This window comes from Chrysemys picta, chromosome 13 (genome assembly GCF_011386835.1).
Source record: "Chrysemys picta bellii isolate R12L10 chromosome 13, ASM1138683v2, whole genome shotgun sequence".
Classification (NCBI taxonomy): Eukaryota; Metazoa; Chordata; order Testudines; family Emydidae; genus Chrysemys; species Chrysemys picta.
In genome coordinates, this window is record NC_088803.1 from 13151136 (window position 1) to 13168329 (window position 17194).

The 17194-nt window shown below is 40.7% G+C and overlaps 1 protein-coding gene across 1 annotated transcript; it reads left to right on the plus strand.

The window, feature by feature from the left end:
• Positions 1 to 9748: 9748 nt before the first annotated feature.
• On the plus strand, positions 9749 to 10729 carry LOC135975129 (olfactory receptor 6F1-like). Its single transcript, XM_065565180.1, has one exon. It carries the CDS (start codon positions 9749 to 9751, stop codon positions 10727 to 10729), a length of 981 nt encoding a protein of 326 aa, XP_065421252.1.
• Positions 10730 to 17194: the final 6465 nt, after the last annotated feature.

Genomic DNA, 17194 nt, shown 5'->3' on the forward strand with positions numbered 1-17194 from the left:
TTTGATAAGTTATTGGCGTAGTGGATGGGGAGAAAACAGCAGCTGTGATTTATCTTGATTTAAGTAAGGCTTTTGATACAGTTCCCCATGACATTCTCATAAGCAAATTAGAGAAATAAGATCTAGAGGAAACTACTATATGGCGGGTACACGACCTGTTGAAAGATGGTACTCAAAGAGTAGTTATCAATGGTTCACTGGCAAACTAGGAGTGTGAATTTAGTGGGGTCCTGCAGGTGTCAGTCCTGGGTTCAGTACCATCCAATATTTTCATTACTGATTTGCATAATGTAGTGGAGGTTGTCCTTAATAAAATTGCAGATGACACCAAGCCGAGCGGGGTTGCAATCACTTTGGAGGACAGGATTAGAATTGAAAATGACCCTGACAAATTAGACAATCGGTCCATACTTAGCAAGATGAAATTTAAGAAAGGCTAGTGCAAAGTACTTTACTTTGAAAGGAGAAGTCAAATGCACAACTACAAAACGTGGGATTAAAAGGCTAGATGGTAGGTCTGCTGAAAAGCATCTTGGGAATCACAAATGGAATATGAGTCAGAAATGTGATGCAGCTGTATAAAAGGCAAGTATCATCCTGGGGTGTATTAACAGGAAAGTGGTATGTAAGACACGGGAGGTAATTGTCCACACTACTGTGGGTGAGGGTGAGGCCCCAGTGGAGTAGTGTGTCCAATTCTGGGCACCACACTTTAGGAAAGATGTGAACAAATTGGACAGGTCCAGAGGAGAGAAACAAAAATGATAAAAGGTTTAGAAAACTTGAAAAGAAGACTTGTGTGAGGGGAAACTAACAACAATCTTCAAATATATTAAGGGTTATTATCAAGAGGGTGGGAATTGATGGTTCTCCATGTCCACTGAAGTTAGGACAAGAAGTAATGGGCTTAATCTGCAACAAAGTAGATTTAGGATACATCTTAGGAAAAACTTTCTAATTATAAGAGGTAGTTCAACTCTGGAACAAGCTTCCAGGGGAGGTTGTAGAATCCCCATCACTGCAACTTTTTGTAAACTGGTTGGACTTTTCACTGATAACCCAGGACCTGGGAAGGCTGAATTCCTTAGGCTTCTGAGGGCCTGGCTTAGATCGAGGTGTCAAGAGAAGAAATTTTGGAACAATCCTTGCTTCTTATGGAAAATAGACCCTTTCAACTAATTGGATATCTGTTTTTCAGATGAGATTATAAATTTGGCTGATAATGGTAATAGTGTTGATGTAATAGCCTTCATTAAGGCCTTTGGCTTGGTACCTCATGACAATTTGAATAAAAAAAAACTAGAATGACATAATATCAACATTAGAGAGAAAATGTGAGTGAGGCAACATCTTTTACTGGACCAATATCTGTTGATGACACAAGCTTTAGAGTTTAGACAGAGTTCACAGAGCTGAGACCTGAAGAAGAGCTCTTTGTAAGTGCAAAATCTTGTATCTCTCACCAACAGACATTGGTCCAATGAAAGATGTTACCTCACCCACCTTATCTCTTTACTGTCCGGGACTGACACATCTACAACAGCACTGCATAGATAAAATCAATATGGCAACCATTAAATGGATTAATAGCTTGCTAACTGATAAGTCTCAAAATATAGTTATAAATAGAGAATCATCATCTAGAAGGTATCTCTCTGGTATGGTCCTGAAGGGATTGGTTGTTGGCACTATGCTATTTAATGTTTTTATAAACAACTTAGATTAAAGCATAAAATCATCACAAGGTTGCAGATATTGCAAAAATTGGGGGAGTGGTAAATAATGAAGAAGTGAGGTTCCTAATATAGGGAAATATGGATTGCGTGGTAAACTGGATGTAAGCAAATAATAATATATGTTTTAATGTGGTTAAATGTAAACGTATACCTACAGGAACAAAGTACGCAAGCCATACTCACAGGATGGGAGACTATATTCTGAGAAGTAATGACTCAGAAAAAGGTTTTGGGGCTGTCATAAATATAGAGGAAAGAGTAGCATAAAATCCCTCCTTGGCAGCTGTACTGAACTGCCTTACCTGTAAGGGGTTAAACAGTTCAATAACCTAGTTGGCACCTGCCCAGAAGGACCAATGAAGAAAAAGACACTTTCAAATCTGGGGCGGGGGGGGGGGATTTGTTTGTTCTTCTTTTTGTTTGTTCCCTCTCCGGACAGAGAGAGAAGCCAAGCAGGTACATCTCCTGAAAATATACCTGGAATAATCCATCTAAAATCACAAAAATTGCAAGTAGGGCAAGGAAATGTGTTAGATTATCTTTTGTTTTAGCTTGTGAATTTTTCTGTGCTAAAGAGGTAGTTTTATTGACCAGACAGGTTAAAGTGTTCTCCTACTGGTGAACGAGCCCACACATCTACCAATGTGATATATGCCATCATGTGCCAGCAATCACCCTCTGCCATGTACATTGGCCAAACTGGACAGTCTCTACTCAAAAGAATTAATGGACACAAATCTGACATCAGGAATCATAACACTCAAAAACCAGAAGGAGAACACTTTAACCTGTCTGGTCATTCAATGACAGACCTGCTGGTGGCAATTTTGCAACAGAAAGCTTCAAAAACAGACTCCAATGAGAAACTGCTGAGCTGGAATTGATATGCAAACTAGATACAATCAACTTAGGCTTGAATAGGGACTGGGAATGGCTGAGCCATTACAAACATTGAATCTATCTCCCCTTGTAATTATTCTCACACTTCTTATCAAACTGTCTGTATTGGGCTAACTTGATTATCACTTCAAAAGTTTTTTTTTTCTCTTACTTAATTGGCCTCTCAGAGTTGGTAAGATAACTCCCACCTTTTTATGCTCTCTGTATGTGTATATATATTTCCTCAATATATGTTCAATTCTATGCATCCGAAGAAGTAGGCTGTTGTAAATTTGTTAGTCTCTAAGGTGCCACAAGTACTCCTGTTCTTTTTGCTGAATTTTTATGTAAATCACTTGGTGGTGGCAGCAATACCGTCCAAGGAGAAGGAAAGGAATTTGTGCCTTGGGAAAGTTTTAACCTAAGATGATGGAATATAAGCTTAGGGGGTCTTTCATGTGGGTCCCCACAAATGTACCCCAGAGTTCAGAGTGTGTGGGGGGGAACCTGACAGGGGCCATGGTGGATAACCAGCAGAACATGAGCTCCCAGTGAGATGCTGTGGTGTAAAGGTCTAATGCAATGCTTGGATGCATAAAGAGGAGAATCTCAAGAAGGAGTAGAGAGGCTATTTTCTCTGTGTATCTGGCACTGGTGCAAACACTACTGGAATCCTGTGTCCAGTTCTGGTGTTTGCAACTCAAGAAAGATGATAAGCAACTGGAAATGGTTCAGAGAAGCACCACAAGAAAAACTGAAGGATTAGAAAACACGCCCTAAGGTGATAGACTCAAATAGCTCAATCTAGTTAGTTTAACAAAGAGCAAGTTAAGGGCTGACTTAATCAAAGTCTCTAAATTCCTAGATGGGTAGATGGGGTACAAATATTTATAATGGACTCTTCAATCTGGCAGAGAAAGTTCTAACACAATCCAGTGGCTGGAAGTTGAAACTAGACAAATTCAGACTGGGCATAAGATGTTAATTTTTACAATTAGTGTAATTAATTATTGGAACAATTTACCAAGATGTGTGGTGGGAATTTTTAAATCAAGATGGGATTTTTTTTTAAAGTGCAGTAGGAATTATTTTGTAGAGGCCAAACTAGATGATCACAATGGCCTCTTCTGTCCTTGGAATCTATGAATCTATGGATTTGTGTACTGCTGCTTTCCCCTGTTACAGGAGTGCTCTGTAGCTGTATATCTGTAAATGGTGATTAGAACAGGTGCTAGTGGATTGCGCTCCAGTACATGCAGCAGAAATCCTTACTATTCTAGGACCCATAAAACTCATAGATGTGGCTTCTTCTGGGATCTCTTTGTCTGTGCCCAGCAACTGGGAGGGGTCAAATTATGGTATTTATCATTATTTCACAGAAGGGAAAAATGAGGCTGGGGGAGGGGGCTGGCGTAACACACTGAAGTTCACAGTGTAAGAAGCATTTGGGAAAGGCAGGACTAGTGTGCTGGTTTCCTGTGCTTTAACCAGGAGACCAGCCTGACTTAGCAGAATGTGTTACACACTCTAGGGAAGTCTGTGACATTCTGTTGAGTTCACATGTCCCCAGGGTGATGGGGAGCTGAGAGTGGAGTACAAAACAGTTCCCCCCATGCGATCCTTTTGAGCTGCCTTTTATGAGGAAGGTAGGTAGGGGTAAAGACATTTGGATGGTGATGGAAAGAGATGCTAACTGATGTAGAGATCTACATACTTTGAGAGAGTTGTCTGGTTGTGAAGTGGCAGATTCTCATTTATACAGACTACCCTGCACACCACTCTAGCAGTCTACGAGGTTCATAAAAGGGAAGTGCTGTAGAATAATCACAAAGACTTTAAGTCCCCTTGACACTGCTATAGTGGTGTAAAGTTACCGTCACAGAAATGAGAATCACCTAAGAAATCTTCCTGCAACGTATATATATAGATTTGGGGAAAGCAAGTTACGCCATCCTACAATGCACCACTTAGCAGCAGCCAAGGCTGCTGTGTGTCTCCTGGAGAGAAAAAGATTGGGAATGAAGGGAGTTTATATTGACAAGTTCCATCAGCACAGCTGGTAAGACAGATCCACTAGCCAGACACACCTGGAATTGTAAAAGAAAGTAACTGTATTGTGAAATACCTTCACCTTTCAGGGCAATGTGAGCCAGCTGGAAATCGCCACTGTCATTCTAAAAGTTTGCCTCATTGAGGAGTCAGCTGACCTATAGGAAGAATGGATACAGCTCATCTTTATTTTTAAATATATATTTTGTAGTCTAGGATGAGCAAAAGGAAATAGCATTCATTTTAAATTGTGTACCTAATAGAGTCAGTTGGGTTTTTTGCATCTAATATATAGAGAACATAAGAACATAACATAAGAACATAAGAATGGCTATGCTGGGTCAGACTAAAGGTCCATCTAGCCCAGGATCATGTCTTCCAACAGTGGCCAATGCCAGGTACCCCAGAAGGAATGAAGAGAACAGGTAATCATCAAGTGATCATCCCGTCACCTATTCCCAGCTTCCAGCAAACAGAGCTAGGGACACCATCCCTGGCTAATAGCCATTGATGGACATGTCCTCCATAAAGATATTTTAATTTTCATCCAAAATTGTAATGCATTTTTTTCATTGAAAAAAATGATATTTTTTTGTTTAAAAACATTCAGTTTTAAATCAAAACATTTGTTTGACAGGGTTATTGGTCTAGTGGATGGGAGGAAGCTGTTGATGTGATATATCTTGATGTAAGTCAGGCTTTGACACAACTAGAGAAATTTGGTCTAGAAGAAATTACTATCAGGTGGGTACACAAACGTGTAGTTATGAATGGTTTACTGTTAAACAGGGACGGCGTGCCTAGTGGAGCCCTGCCGGGCTCAGTCCTGGGTCCAGTACTGCACAATATTTTCATTAATAACTTGGATAATGGAATGGAGACTATGCTTAATAAAACTGTAGGTGACGCCAAGCTAGGAAGGGTTTCAAGCACTTTGGAGGACAGGATTAGAATTCAAAACGACCCTGAAAAATTAGAGAATTGGTCAACAATCAGCAAGATGAAATTCAAGCAAGACAAGTGCATTTTCCAAAACTTAGGAAGGGAAAATCAAATGCATAACTACAAAATGGGGGATAACTGTCTAAGTGGTCGTACTGCTGACAAGTATCTGGGGGTTATAGTGGATCCCCTATTGAATATGAGGAAATGAAAACCAATAGTAAAAGGTTCTATTGCCATATAAATAAAAGGAAAACAAGGAAAGAAGTTGGACTGCTAAGCACTGAGGATGGGGTAGAGATCAAAAATAATCTCAGCATGGATTTACACCTAAAAAAGTACTTTGTCTCAGTTTTTAATAAGGCTAATGAAGAATTTAGGAGTAGTGGCAGGGTGGCTAATGGGAACGAGGAAATGGAGGTAGAAATTACCACGTCTGAAGTGGAAGTCAAACTCAAACAGCTTAATGGGCTATATCAGGGGCAGGGGGAAGGGTATCGTCTCCATCCAACAATATTAAAGGAATTGGCACATAAAACTGCAAGCCCAATAGCAAGGATCTTTAATGAATCTGTAAACTTGGGGGATGTAACCTATGAGTGGAGAATTGCTAATATAGTTTCCATTTTTAAGAATATGAAAAAATGATCTGGGAAACTACAGGTCTGTTAGTTTGACCTCAATTGTATGCAAGGTCTTGGAACAAATTTTGAAAGAGAAAGTAGTTAAGGACATAGAGGTTAAGTGTAATTGGGACAAAATACAACATGTTTTTTTAAAAGGTTAATCGTGGCAGACCAAAGTGATCTCTTTCTTTGAAAAGCTAACTGATATTTTAGACAAAAGAAATGCAGTAGATCTGCACTACCTGTATTTCTGTAAGGCATCTGATACAGTTCCACATAGGAAATTCTTAGTTAAATGGGAGAAGATGGGGATTATTATGAGAACTGAAAAGTGGATAAGAAAATGCTTAAAGAGGAGCCTACAACAGGTCATACTGAAAGGTGAACTGTCAGGAGAGAGCGAGGTTACTAGTGGAGTTCCAATCTTATTTAACATTTTTAATACTGACCTTGGCACAAAAAGTGGGAGTGTGCTAATAAAATTTGCCGATGACATAAAGTTGGAAGGTATTACCCATACAGAGGAGGACCAGAATATCATACAACAAGATCTGGACAACCTTGTAAACTGGAATAATAGAAATGGGGTGAAATGTAATAGTGCAAAGTACAAGATCATTCATTTAGGGACTAACAACAAGATTTTTTGCTGTAAGCTGGGAGAAAGACCTGGGTGTACTGTTGATCACAGGATGACTATGAGCTACCAATGTGTTGAGACCGTGAAAAAGACTAGTTCAGTCCTAGGATGCATCAGGCAAGGTATTCTGTTAGAGACAGGTTAGTGTTGGTACTATAATACAAGTCAATAGTGAGATATCATCTGGAATATTCTGCCTCCTGTTTTTGAGAAAGATGAATTCAAACTGGAACAGGTGCAGAGAAGAGCCTCTAGGAGAATCCGAGGAATGGAAAACCTACCTTGTGACAAGAGACTCAAACAACTAGGCTTGTTTAGCCTAACCAAAAGAAGGCTGAGGGGAGATATAATTGCTGTCTATAAATACATCAGAGGGATAAACACCAGGGAGGGATAGGAGTTATTTAAGTTAAGCACCAATGTGAACACAAGAACAAATGGCTATAATTGGCCATCAGCAAGTTTACGCTTGGAATTAGACAAAGGTTTCTAACCATCAGTGGAGTGAAGTTCTGCAACAGCCTTTGAAGGGGGCAAAAAACCTAACTGGCTTCAAGACTGAACCTGATAAGTTTATGGAGGGGATGGTATGATGGGGCTGCCTACAATGGCATATAGCCAATATGCAACTGCTAGTGGCAAATATCCCCAGTGGCTGGAGATGGGTAACTAGATGGGGAGGGCTCTGAGTTACTACAGAAAATTCTTTCCCAGGGGTCTGGCTGGTGGGTCTTGCCCACATGCTCAGGGTCTAACTGATCGCCATATATGGAGTCAGGAAGGAATTTTCCCCCAGGTCAGAGTAGCAGAGACCCTGGGGTTTTTTCACCTTCCTCTGCAGCATGGGGCATGGGTCACTTGCTGGTTTAAACTGGTGTAAATGGTGGATTCTTTGTAACTTTAAGTATTTAAACCATGATTTGAGAATTTGGAAACTCAGCCAGAGGTTAGGGGTCTAATACAGAAGTGGGTGGCCGAGGTTCTATGGTCTGTGATGTGCAGGAGCTCAGACTACATAGTCATGATGGTCCATTCTGACCTTAACATCTATGAGACTTAGGTGCCTCTGATGTACAATGGGAACAATTATACTTGCCTAGTCAACCATTCACTCCACTGTGCCTTCAATCAGGCCTCTAGAATGCTGGTGTGTTGTGCAGATGAATGGTCATTCTCTGCACAATACAGCTGTAAAGAGCTACACAAGTGCTAAGGATCATTATCTGTCTGAGCATGATTTCAAACAACACTACAGAGAATGGACATTGCAGCTGGGGTGTTCAAAGAAGCCTAAGGGAGTTCCTGGTGCAGCTTCCACTGAATTATTTCACTAGGAGGGTGGTGAAGCACTGGAATGGGTTACCTAGGGAGGTGGTGGAATCTCCATCCTTAGAGGTTTTTAAGGCCCATCTTAACAAAGCCTTGGCTGGGATGATTTAGTTGATGTTGGTCCTGCTTTGAGCAGGGGATTGGACTAGATGACCTCCTGAGGTCTCTTCCAACCCTAATATTCTATGATTCTATTATATTAATGTTATAGAGAGCTGGGTACCTGAGTCCCCTAGACCCCTCTGAAAATACCAGGGTACAATGATGATCGAACATTTATTCTTCATGCCATAAACTGATGTCTCTCTCAGCTCCAGGAGCAATCACCATTGTAAAATGTGGCAAATATGCATGCAATAGTGGGGTGAGTTATAGGTTTCTTAAGCATTTGGCCTTGGACATTGTTTGGAACATTATTCCTAACTATAGTTCTGGTCTATCACAGACTTTAAGGTTTGAGTGGAGATGATTTTCAGGGGAGGTGAGTAGTGGGTTGTTATGTGAAAGAGAAATGGGGAAGCCATTGAAATGTAAATCTTGGAAGTTGCATCTTTGTTGTTTGTTTTTACTGGTTTGTGTCTCTTGTCTTTTAGATTGCAAGCTTTTTGGAGTAGGGGTGGCTTCTATGCTATGTTTATTCAGTGCCTAGCACAATGGGTCTCCAACCACAGGTGGGACCGTAAAATTCTACTAGAAGACAACAAGAAATAATAAACATAAATGCCATTTTCTATTTTTTTCCTTGTTACTGAGAATTTGATTTGGGTTTTTCAAAAGATACTATGAAAAATGGAAACAAGAATTCTATTTTGTGAAAAATGGTATGGTTTTGCACTTTGTTTTCATTCCAATATGGAACAAAAATAAGACTCAAATTGGGTCCCCTACATTCCAAATAAGTGCCCTAAATAATGGTATAGAAAGCTGATTTTTTTTCATTTTTTTTTATTAGAAATTTCACTCTGAACATGAGACACCAGCCCGATGAGATTTTCAGCTAAACTTAGTGTGTTTTTATGAATTATTCTAGTTTCAACAAAATGGAATTTTTCAAAGGGATACAGTTTTCTAGAATTTTTTTTTACCACTCTAGGCGCAAGTAACACAAACCCGATTGAAGGTCAGAAGCGTGCAAAGGATTTAGGAAGAGAAATCCTGTCAACCTTCAATGCAACTTGTGCAAAAACTCCAGCTCTGTCCTGAGTAGACAGCAAAGTTGTCTTCCAAGGTTAGTGATGAAAAGAATGGACCAAATCCTGAAACTTTCTCAGGGGTGGGTGGAGTGGAGTTGCTGAGCAAGATCATTAAGACATGAAAGATACCATAGCATGAACATGCATCCTCATGGGTCTTATAAGAATGATGAATTGAAATCTCATCTTCATTGTGGAGATGGAAAGATGCACAAGGCAGGACGGTGTTGAGTAGTACCCCTTTTACCTTCTCTTATCTTAGCTTTATTAACAGATTGTAGGATCTGTACTTCTGCACACCCAAATTTGTGTTCAGTGTGTTTAAATGCCTTATGATCTCTCATGTCTTGACAGATGGACGTCCTGGCTGAGACAAAAATAAGAAATCAAACCAGCGTGCAGGAGTTCATCTTACTGGGCTTTCCTGGAACTTGGTATTTCCAGATGTCCCTTGCTGTGCTGTTTTCTGTGATGTACGTCCTAACCATCCTAGGGAATGTGTCCATCATAGCCCTAGTGAGGACCCATCCACGGCTCCACACCCCTATGTACTTCTTCCTCTGCAATCTCTCCTTCCTGGAGATCTGGTACACCACAGCATGTGTTCCCAAGGCTATTGGTGTCATGCTGGGCACAAGCCAAACCATCTCATTTGCTGTCTGCCTCCTGCAATTGTTTTTTCTCCTCTCCATGGGTGCCACAGAATGTTTCCTCCTGTCCGTCATGGCCTATGACCGCTATCTGGCCATATGCCACCCATTGCGCTACAGTTCCCTCATGAACAGCACTTTCTGTGCTCAGCTGTCCCTTGCCTCTTGGCTGTGTGGTTTCCTGGCTATCTCTGTGCTTGTGTCTCTAATATCCAGGTTGCCTTTCTGTGGCCCAAATGTCATCAATCATTTCATTTGTGACATAGATTCCTGGATAGCCCTTTCCTGTGCTGACGTGCGCCTCGTTGAGCTGGCAACATTTATCGACTCGTTCATTGTTGTCATGGTCTCATGTGCAATAACCATGGTCTCCTACATTTTCATTATCTCCACCATCTTGAGAATCCCTTCAGCCCAAGGCTGGCAAAAGGCCTTTTCCACTTGCTCGGCCCATCTTACCGTTGTGACTCTCTGGTACGGCTCTGCCATTTTTCTTTTTCTCAAGCCTTCTGCGCAGAACTCACTGGATTTGAACAAAACTGTCAACATCTTTAACACTATTGTAACTCCACTATTAAACCCTTTCATTTACACTCTAAGAAACAAGGAGGTGAAGGAAGCCTTCGGAAAGACAGTCAGTGGAATACTAAGTGGTTTTAGAAAAGTAGAAATGTCATCAAAATGACCAAAACTTTAATCATAATGTCCTGAAGGTAATTGATATAGGAAGCAAAAGAATTAAGTCATGGATTTTTCAAAGGACAGCCAACTCCTTTACTTTTGCAATTGCAGTTGGACCTACAGCATACCCCAAACCCTAATGTAACATTTCCTTAGTGCATGTTGTTGTGTCTTTGCTATATAACTTTCCTCATTTACTGTAACAACCTTGAAAGATGAGCTCCAGTGAGAGGAGGAAACTTTTTTGTGTTGAAGATTCCAAGATGCTAGGTTTGAATGTCACTCAGCAGGATCTATATGGATGGATCCATTGTTAATTGCATAAGGCCCAAGGGAGGTAGGTTTCCAACTTCCATTGGATGTTGTAAGCCTTGCTGCGGCCCTAGGCAGGCTAACATTCATATGTGTTTGTGGCGGGGGAGGGGGAGAGACACTAAATCAACCCACCATAGTACCATTTAATTTCAGAAAGGGGAACTACACAAAAATGAGGAAGTTCATTAAACAGAAATTAAAAAGCAGTCACAAAAGTGAAAGGCCAACAAGCTGTATGGAGACTTTTTAAAAACACCATAATGGAGGCTCAAATTAAATGTGTAACCCAAATTTAAAATCATAGTAAGAGGACCACAGAAGTGCAACCATGGCTAAACAACAAAGTCAAAGAAGCAGTTAGAAGCAAAAAGAAATAGGAAAATAGGAAATTAAATCCTAAATTTCCTAAATAGGAAAAAAAAAGAGAATCAACTCTGGCAAGTCATTTGTAAAAGTATAATTTGGCAGGCCAAAAAAGAATTTGAAGAGCAGCTAGCCAAAGTCTCAAAGACTTACACCAACATTTTTTAAGTACATCAGACCAGGAATCCTGACAAATACTTAGTGGGGCCACTGCACAATTGAGATGCTAAAGGAGCATTCAATGTTAGGCCATTGCAGAGAAGCTAAATGAATTCTTTGCATCAGTCTTCACTGCAGAGGATGTGAGGGAGGTTTCCACACCTGAGCCATGCTTTTTAGGTGACAAATCTGAGCAACTTTCCCTGTTTGTGGTGTTAATACAGATGTTGGAACAAATTGCTAAGTTGAGCAATCATAAGTTTCTGGGATCAGACGGGTTTCAACCTAGAGTTCTGAAGGATCTCAAATAGGACATTGCCCAACTACTAAGTGTGGTATGTAACCTATCATTTAAATAAGGAACTGTACCATATGACTGGAATATAGCTAATATCACACCAATTTTTAAGGATCCAGAGACGATTCTGGCAATTACAGGCTGGTAAACCTAATTTCAGTATCAGGGAATTTATCAGACACGTGGATGAACAGGATTTGTTTGGGAACAGCCAACACAACTCATGCCTCACTCATCTATTAGAACTGTTTGAGGGAGTTAACAAACATGTGGATAAGGGTGATCCAGTGGACACAGTGTACTTGGACTTTCAGAAAGCTTTTGAAAAAGTCCCTCACCAAAATCTCTTAAGCAAACTAAATGGTCATGGGATATGAGGGAAGGTTCTCTCATGGATCAGTAACTGGTTAAAAGACAGGAAACAAAAAGAAGGAATAAATGGTCATTTTTCAGAATGGAGAGAGGTTAATAGCAGGGTCCTACGTGGATCTGTATTGGGACATGTGCCATTCAACATATTCATAAATAATCTGGAAAATGGGGCAGAAGGTGAGAAAGAAATATTTGCAGACAATACAAAATTTCTCAAGATAGTTAAGTTCAAAGCTGATTGCAAAGAGTTACAAAGGAATCTCACAAAACTGGGGGACTGAGCAACAAAATGGCAGATGAAATTCAATGTTAAAAAATGCAAAGTAATGCACATTGGAAAACATAATCCCAACTGTACATATACAAACTGATTAGATCTAAATTAGCTGTTACCACTCAAGAAAGAGATCTTGGAGTGATTGTGGATAGTTCTCTGAAAACATCCACTCAATGTGCAGACACCATCAAAAAAACTAACAGAATGTTAAGAATCATTAGGAAAGGGACAGATAATAAGACAGAAAATGTGATAATGCCACTATCTGAAGCCATGGTGTGGCGACACATTGAATACTGTATTCAGTTTCAATTGCCCCATCTCAAAAAAAGATATATTAGAATTGGAAATGGTACAGAAAAGGGCAACAAAAATTATTAAGGCTATGGAACAGCTTCTATATGAGGAAAGGTTTAAAAGACTGGGACTTTTCAACTTGGAAAAGAAAAACTAAAGGGAGATATGAAGAGGTCTATACAATCTTGACTGGTGTGGAGAAAGTGAATAAGAAAATGTTATGTACTCCTTCACATAACACAAGAACCACGGGTCACCCAATGAAATTAATAAGCAGCAGGTTTAAAACAAATGAAAGGAAGTTCTTCTTCAGACAAAGCACAGTCAACCTGTGGAATTCCTTGCTAGGGGATATTGTAAAGTCCAAAAATATAACTGAGTTAAAAAAAAATTAGATAGGTTCATGGAGGATAGGCCCATCAATAGCTATTAGCCAGGATGGGCAGGGATGCAACACCATGTTCTGCATATCCCTAACCTCTGTTTGCCAGAAGCTGGGAGTGAACAACAGAGGATGGATCACTCGATTGCCTGTTCTGTACATTCCCTCTAAAGCACCTGCCATCGGCCACTGTCAGAAGACAGGATACTGGACTAGATGGGTCATTGTTCTTGTGTTCTTAACCAAAGTAGATCTTGTCAGAATATCAGCCAAACAAATAAGCACATTCCTGACCACAGAACATGTTGTGGGAACACACAGAACTCTTAAGTAACTACATAAATACATTGCTAACAGGGTGGTAGAGGAACACACAGACCCCTTGTAAAAAGAAGGATAGGATGACAGGGTAATAGAGGAGAATATTTTGTTAGGACTACAAGGTACAAAGCTGGTAACAACCTATTGATGTAATACGTAACTTAGGGTATGTCTACACTACAAAATTAGGTCGATTTTATAGAAGTTGATTTTTAGAAATCTATTTTATACACTTGATTGTGTATGTCCCCACTAAGAGCATTAAGTAGGCAGAGTGCATCGTCAGTCGACCCTCCCTCCCTCCCTCTGTGAAAGCAATGGCAGACAATCGTTTTGCGCCTTTTTTCCTGGGTTACCCACGCAGATACTATACCACGGCAAGCATGGAGCCCGCTCAGCTCGCCGCTGCTGTTGTGAGCACTGTAAACACCTCGCACATTATCCTGGAGTATGTGCAGAACCCGGCTAAGAGACGCCAGCACTGGACAGTAGTAAGGAGCAGTTCAACTATAGGCTGAGCAAGTGCAGAATGGTGGGAAAATGTGCCTTTGGATGTTTAAAAGCTCATTGGCACTGTTTGCTGACTAGATTAGACCTCAGCGCAACCAACATTCCCATTGTTATTTCTGCTTGCTGTGTACTCCATAATATCTGTGAGAGTAAGGGGGAGACATTTATGGCGAGGTGGGAGGTTGAGGCAAATCACCTGGGGTCCGATTTTGAGCAGCCAGATACCAGGGTGATTAGAAGAGCACAGCTAGGTACGCTGCGCATCAGAGATGCTTTGAAAACCAGTTTCATGACTGGCCAGGCTATGGTGTGACAGCTGTGTGTGTTTCTTCTTGATGAAAACCCGCCCCCTTTGTTGATTTTAATTCCCTGTAAGCCAACCACCCTCCCCCCTTTGAAATAAAGTAACTATTGTTTTGAAACCATGCATTCTTTCTTTAGTCATTAAAAAAAAGTGAGATAATTGACAAGGTAGCCCAGGTGGGGTGGAGTGGGGGAGGAGGGAAGGACAGGTCATATTGCTTATTGTAGCCACACTACAAATCAAAACTGTTTGAATGATTGCCTTCTGTTGCTTGGGCCATCCTCTGGAGTGGAGTGGCTGGGTGCCCGGAGCTTCCCCCCATCTGCATTCTTGGGCATCTGGGCGAGGAAGATATGGAACTTGGGGAGGAGAGAAGGCGGTTGTACAATGGATGCAGCAGGGGTCTGTGCTCTTGTTGGCTTTCCTGCAGCTCCAACAGACACTTCATCATGTCCGTTTGCTCCCCCATTAGCCTCAGCATCACCTCCTACCTCTGCTCTTTGTGCTCACTTCATGCTTTCCTGGCCTCTGCCACTGAATGCCTCCATGCATTAAGCTGGGCCCTATCAGTGCGGGAGGACTGCATGAGCTCGGAAAACATGTCATCGTGAGTGCGTTTTTTTCACCTTCTAATCTGCGATAACCTCAGGGACAGAGATGATAGGGGAACATAGAAATATTTGCACCTCGGGGGAGATAAAAAGGGAGAGTAAAATATAAGATGATACATTTCTGAGAACAAAAGGGAGACTCTTTCACAGTGAATCAAGCAATTCACAGCAGACAGCACATGTGCTTTAGGTACAAGGTCGCATTTTGCCTTTTATATTGAGTGCCTGTCGGTATGGTGACATTTTTGGGAACATTCTATGGCCCATTTTATGCAGGCTTTGGAATCTATGAATCTATGGATTTATGAAATGGTGCTTTCCCCTGTTACAGGAGTGCTCTGTAGCTGTATATCTGTAAATGGTGACTAGATCAGGTGCTAGTGGATTGCACTCAAGTATATGCAGCAGAAGTCCTTGTTATAACTTATAACTTATAACACTCATAGCTGTGGTGGGGTTTTTTTTTTGTTTTTTTTTTGAGAATGCTTTGTGCCCAGCAAGTGGGAGGAGTCAAATTATGGCATTTCCTGTTATTTCACAGATGGGGAAAATGAGGCTGAAGGAGGAGCTCAAGTAAGACACTGACGTTCATGAAGTGTGGGAAGCATTTGGAAAAGTGTGCCGGTTTCCTAGCTGTTAGTACTGGTGCTTTAACCAGGAGATGAGCCGGACGTAGCAGAATGTGTTATACCTTCTAGGGAATTCTGTGAAATTCTGTTCTGATCAGACATCCCCAGGGTGATGGGTAGGTGAGGGAGGAGTACAAAACATTCCCTCTCGTGCAGCCAATTTGAGCTGCAGTTCATTAATATGGTAGGTAGGGCTAAAAGCAGGTGGGTGGTGATGGAAAGAGATTCTAACCGATGCAGATGACTACAGACTTTGCCAGAGTCTTTCGGTTTTGGAGTGGCAGATTCCCATTTATAATAACAACACCCCACACTATCCCAACAGTATAAAAAGTGGAAGTGATTTAGACTCATCATGCACAATTTAAGCCCCCTGGACATTGCTACAGTGGTGTAGAGTAAGCTTCATGGAAATGAGCATCAGGTGAAAAATCTTCCTATAACTGATATATATCTAGTGTTGGGAAAAGCAAGATATACCTCCATACAATGAACCATTTTTCAGGAGCCATGACTGCTGTGTGTCCTTTTGAGAGAAAAAGATTGGGAACAAAGGGAGTTTTTATTGACAAGCTCCGTCAACAGAGCTGGTAAGTTAGACCCACTAGCCAGATACAGCTGGAATTGTAATTAAAAGTAACTGTATTGTGAAATAACTTCGCTTTTCTTGGTAATGCGAGCTAGCTGGAAATCCTCCAGCCATTCCAAAACTTTTCCTCATTGAGGAGTCAGCTGACCCATACTGGTAGAATAGGTACAGCTTACCCCTCTTGTTTAATATACTATAAAGTCTAGGAAGAACAAAAGGAAATAGTGTTCATTGTACTCTGAATAATTAATAGAGCTAATTGATTTTTTTCCATCAAATATGTGGCTAAAAATTAAAATATTTTAGTTTTCATTAAAATTTTTCATGTGCATTTTTGGGGTTTTCATAAAAAACATTTTTGGTAAACTAAAAATGTTCATTTTTAAATCAAAACATTTCTATGACAGGGTTGTTGGCCTACTGGATGGAGGGCAGCAGTATATGTCATATATCTTAATGTAAGTAAGTCTTTGACACAGTTCCCCATGACATTCTCATAGGCAAATTACAGAAATGTGGTCTAGATGAAATTACTATTAGGTGGGTGCCCAACTAGTTGAAACACTGTAATGAAATAGTAGTTATGAACGGTTCTCTGTCAACTGGGAGGACGTATCTAGTGGGGCTCTGCAAGGGTCAGTGTTGGGTCCAGTAATATTCAATGTTTTCACGAATGACTTGGATAATGGAGTGGAGAGTATTCCTATAAAATTTGCAGATGACACTACGCTGGGCAGGGTTGCAAGCAATTTGTAGGGCAGGATTAAAATTCAAAATGACCGTGACAAATTAGAGAATTGGTCCAGACTCAGCAGGATGAAATTCAAGAAAGACAAGTGCAAATTACTTCGCTTAGGAAGGAAAAATTGAATACACACCTACAAAATGTGAGTTAAGTGCCTAGGTGGTAGCATGGCTGAAAAAGATCTGGGGGTTATAGTGGATCACAAATTTAATATGAGTCAACAATGTGATGTAGTGGCATAAAAGGCTAATGTCATTCTGGGGTATATAAACAGGAGTGTGGTATGCAAGACATGGC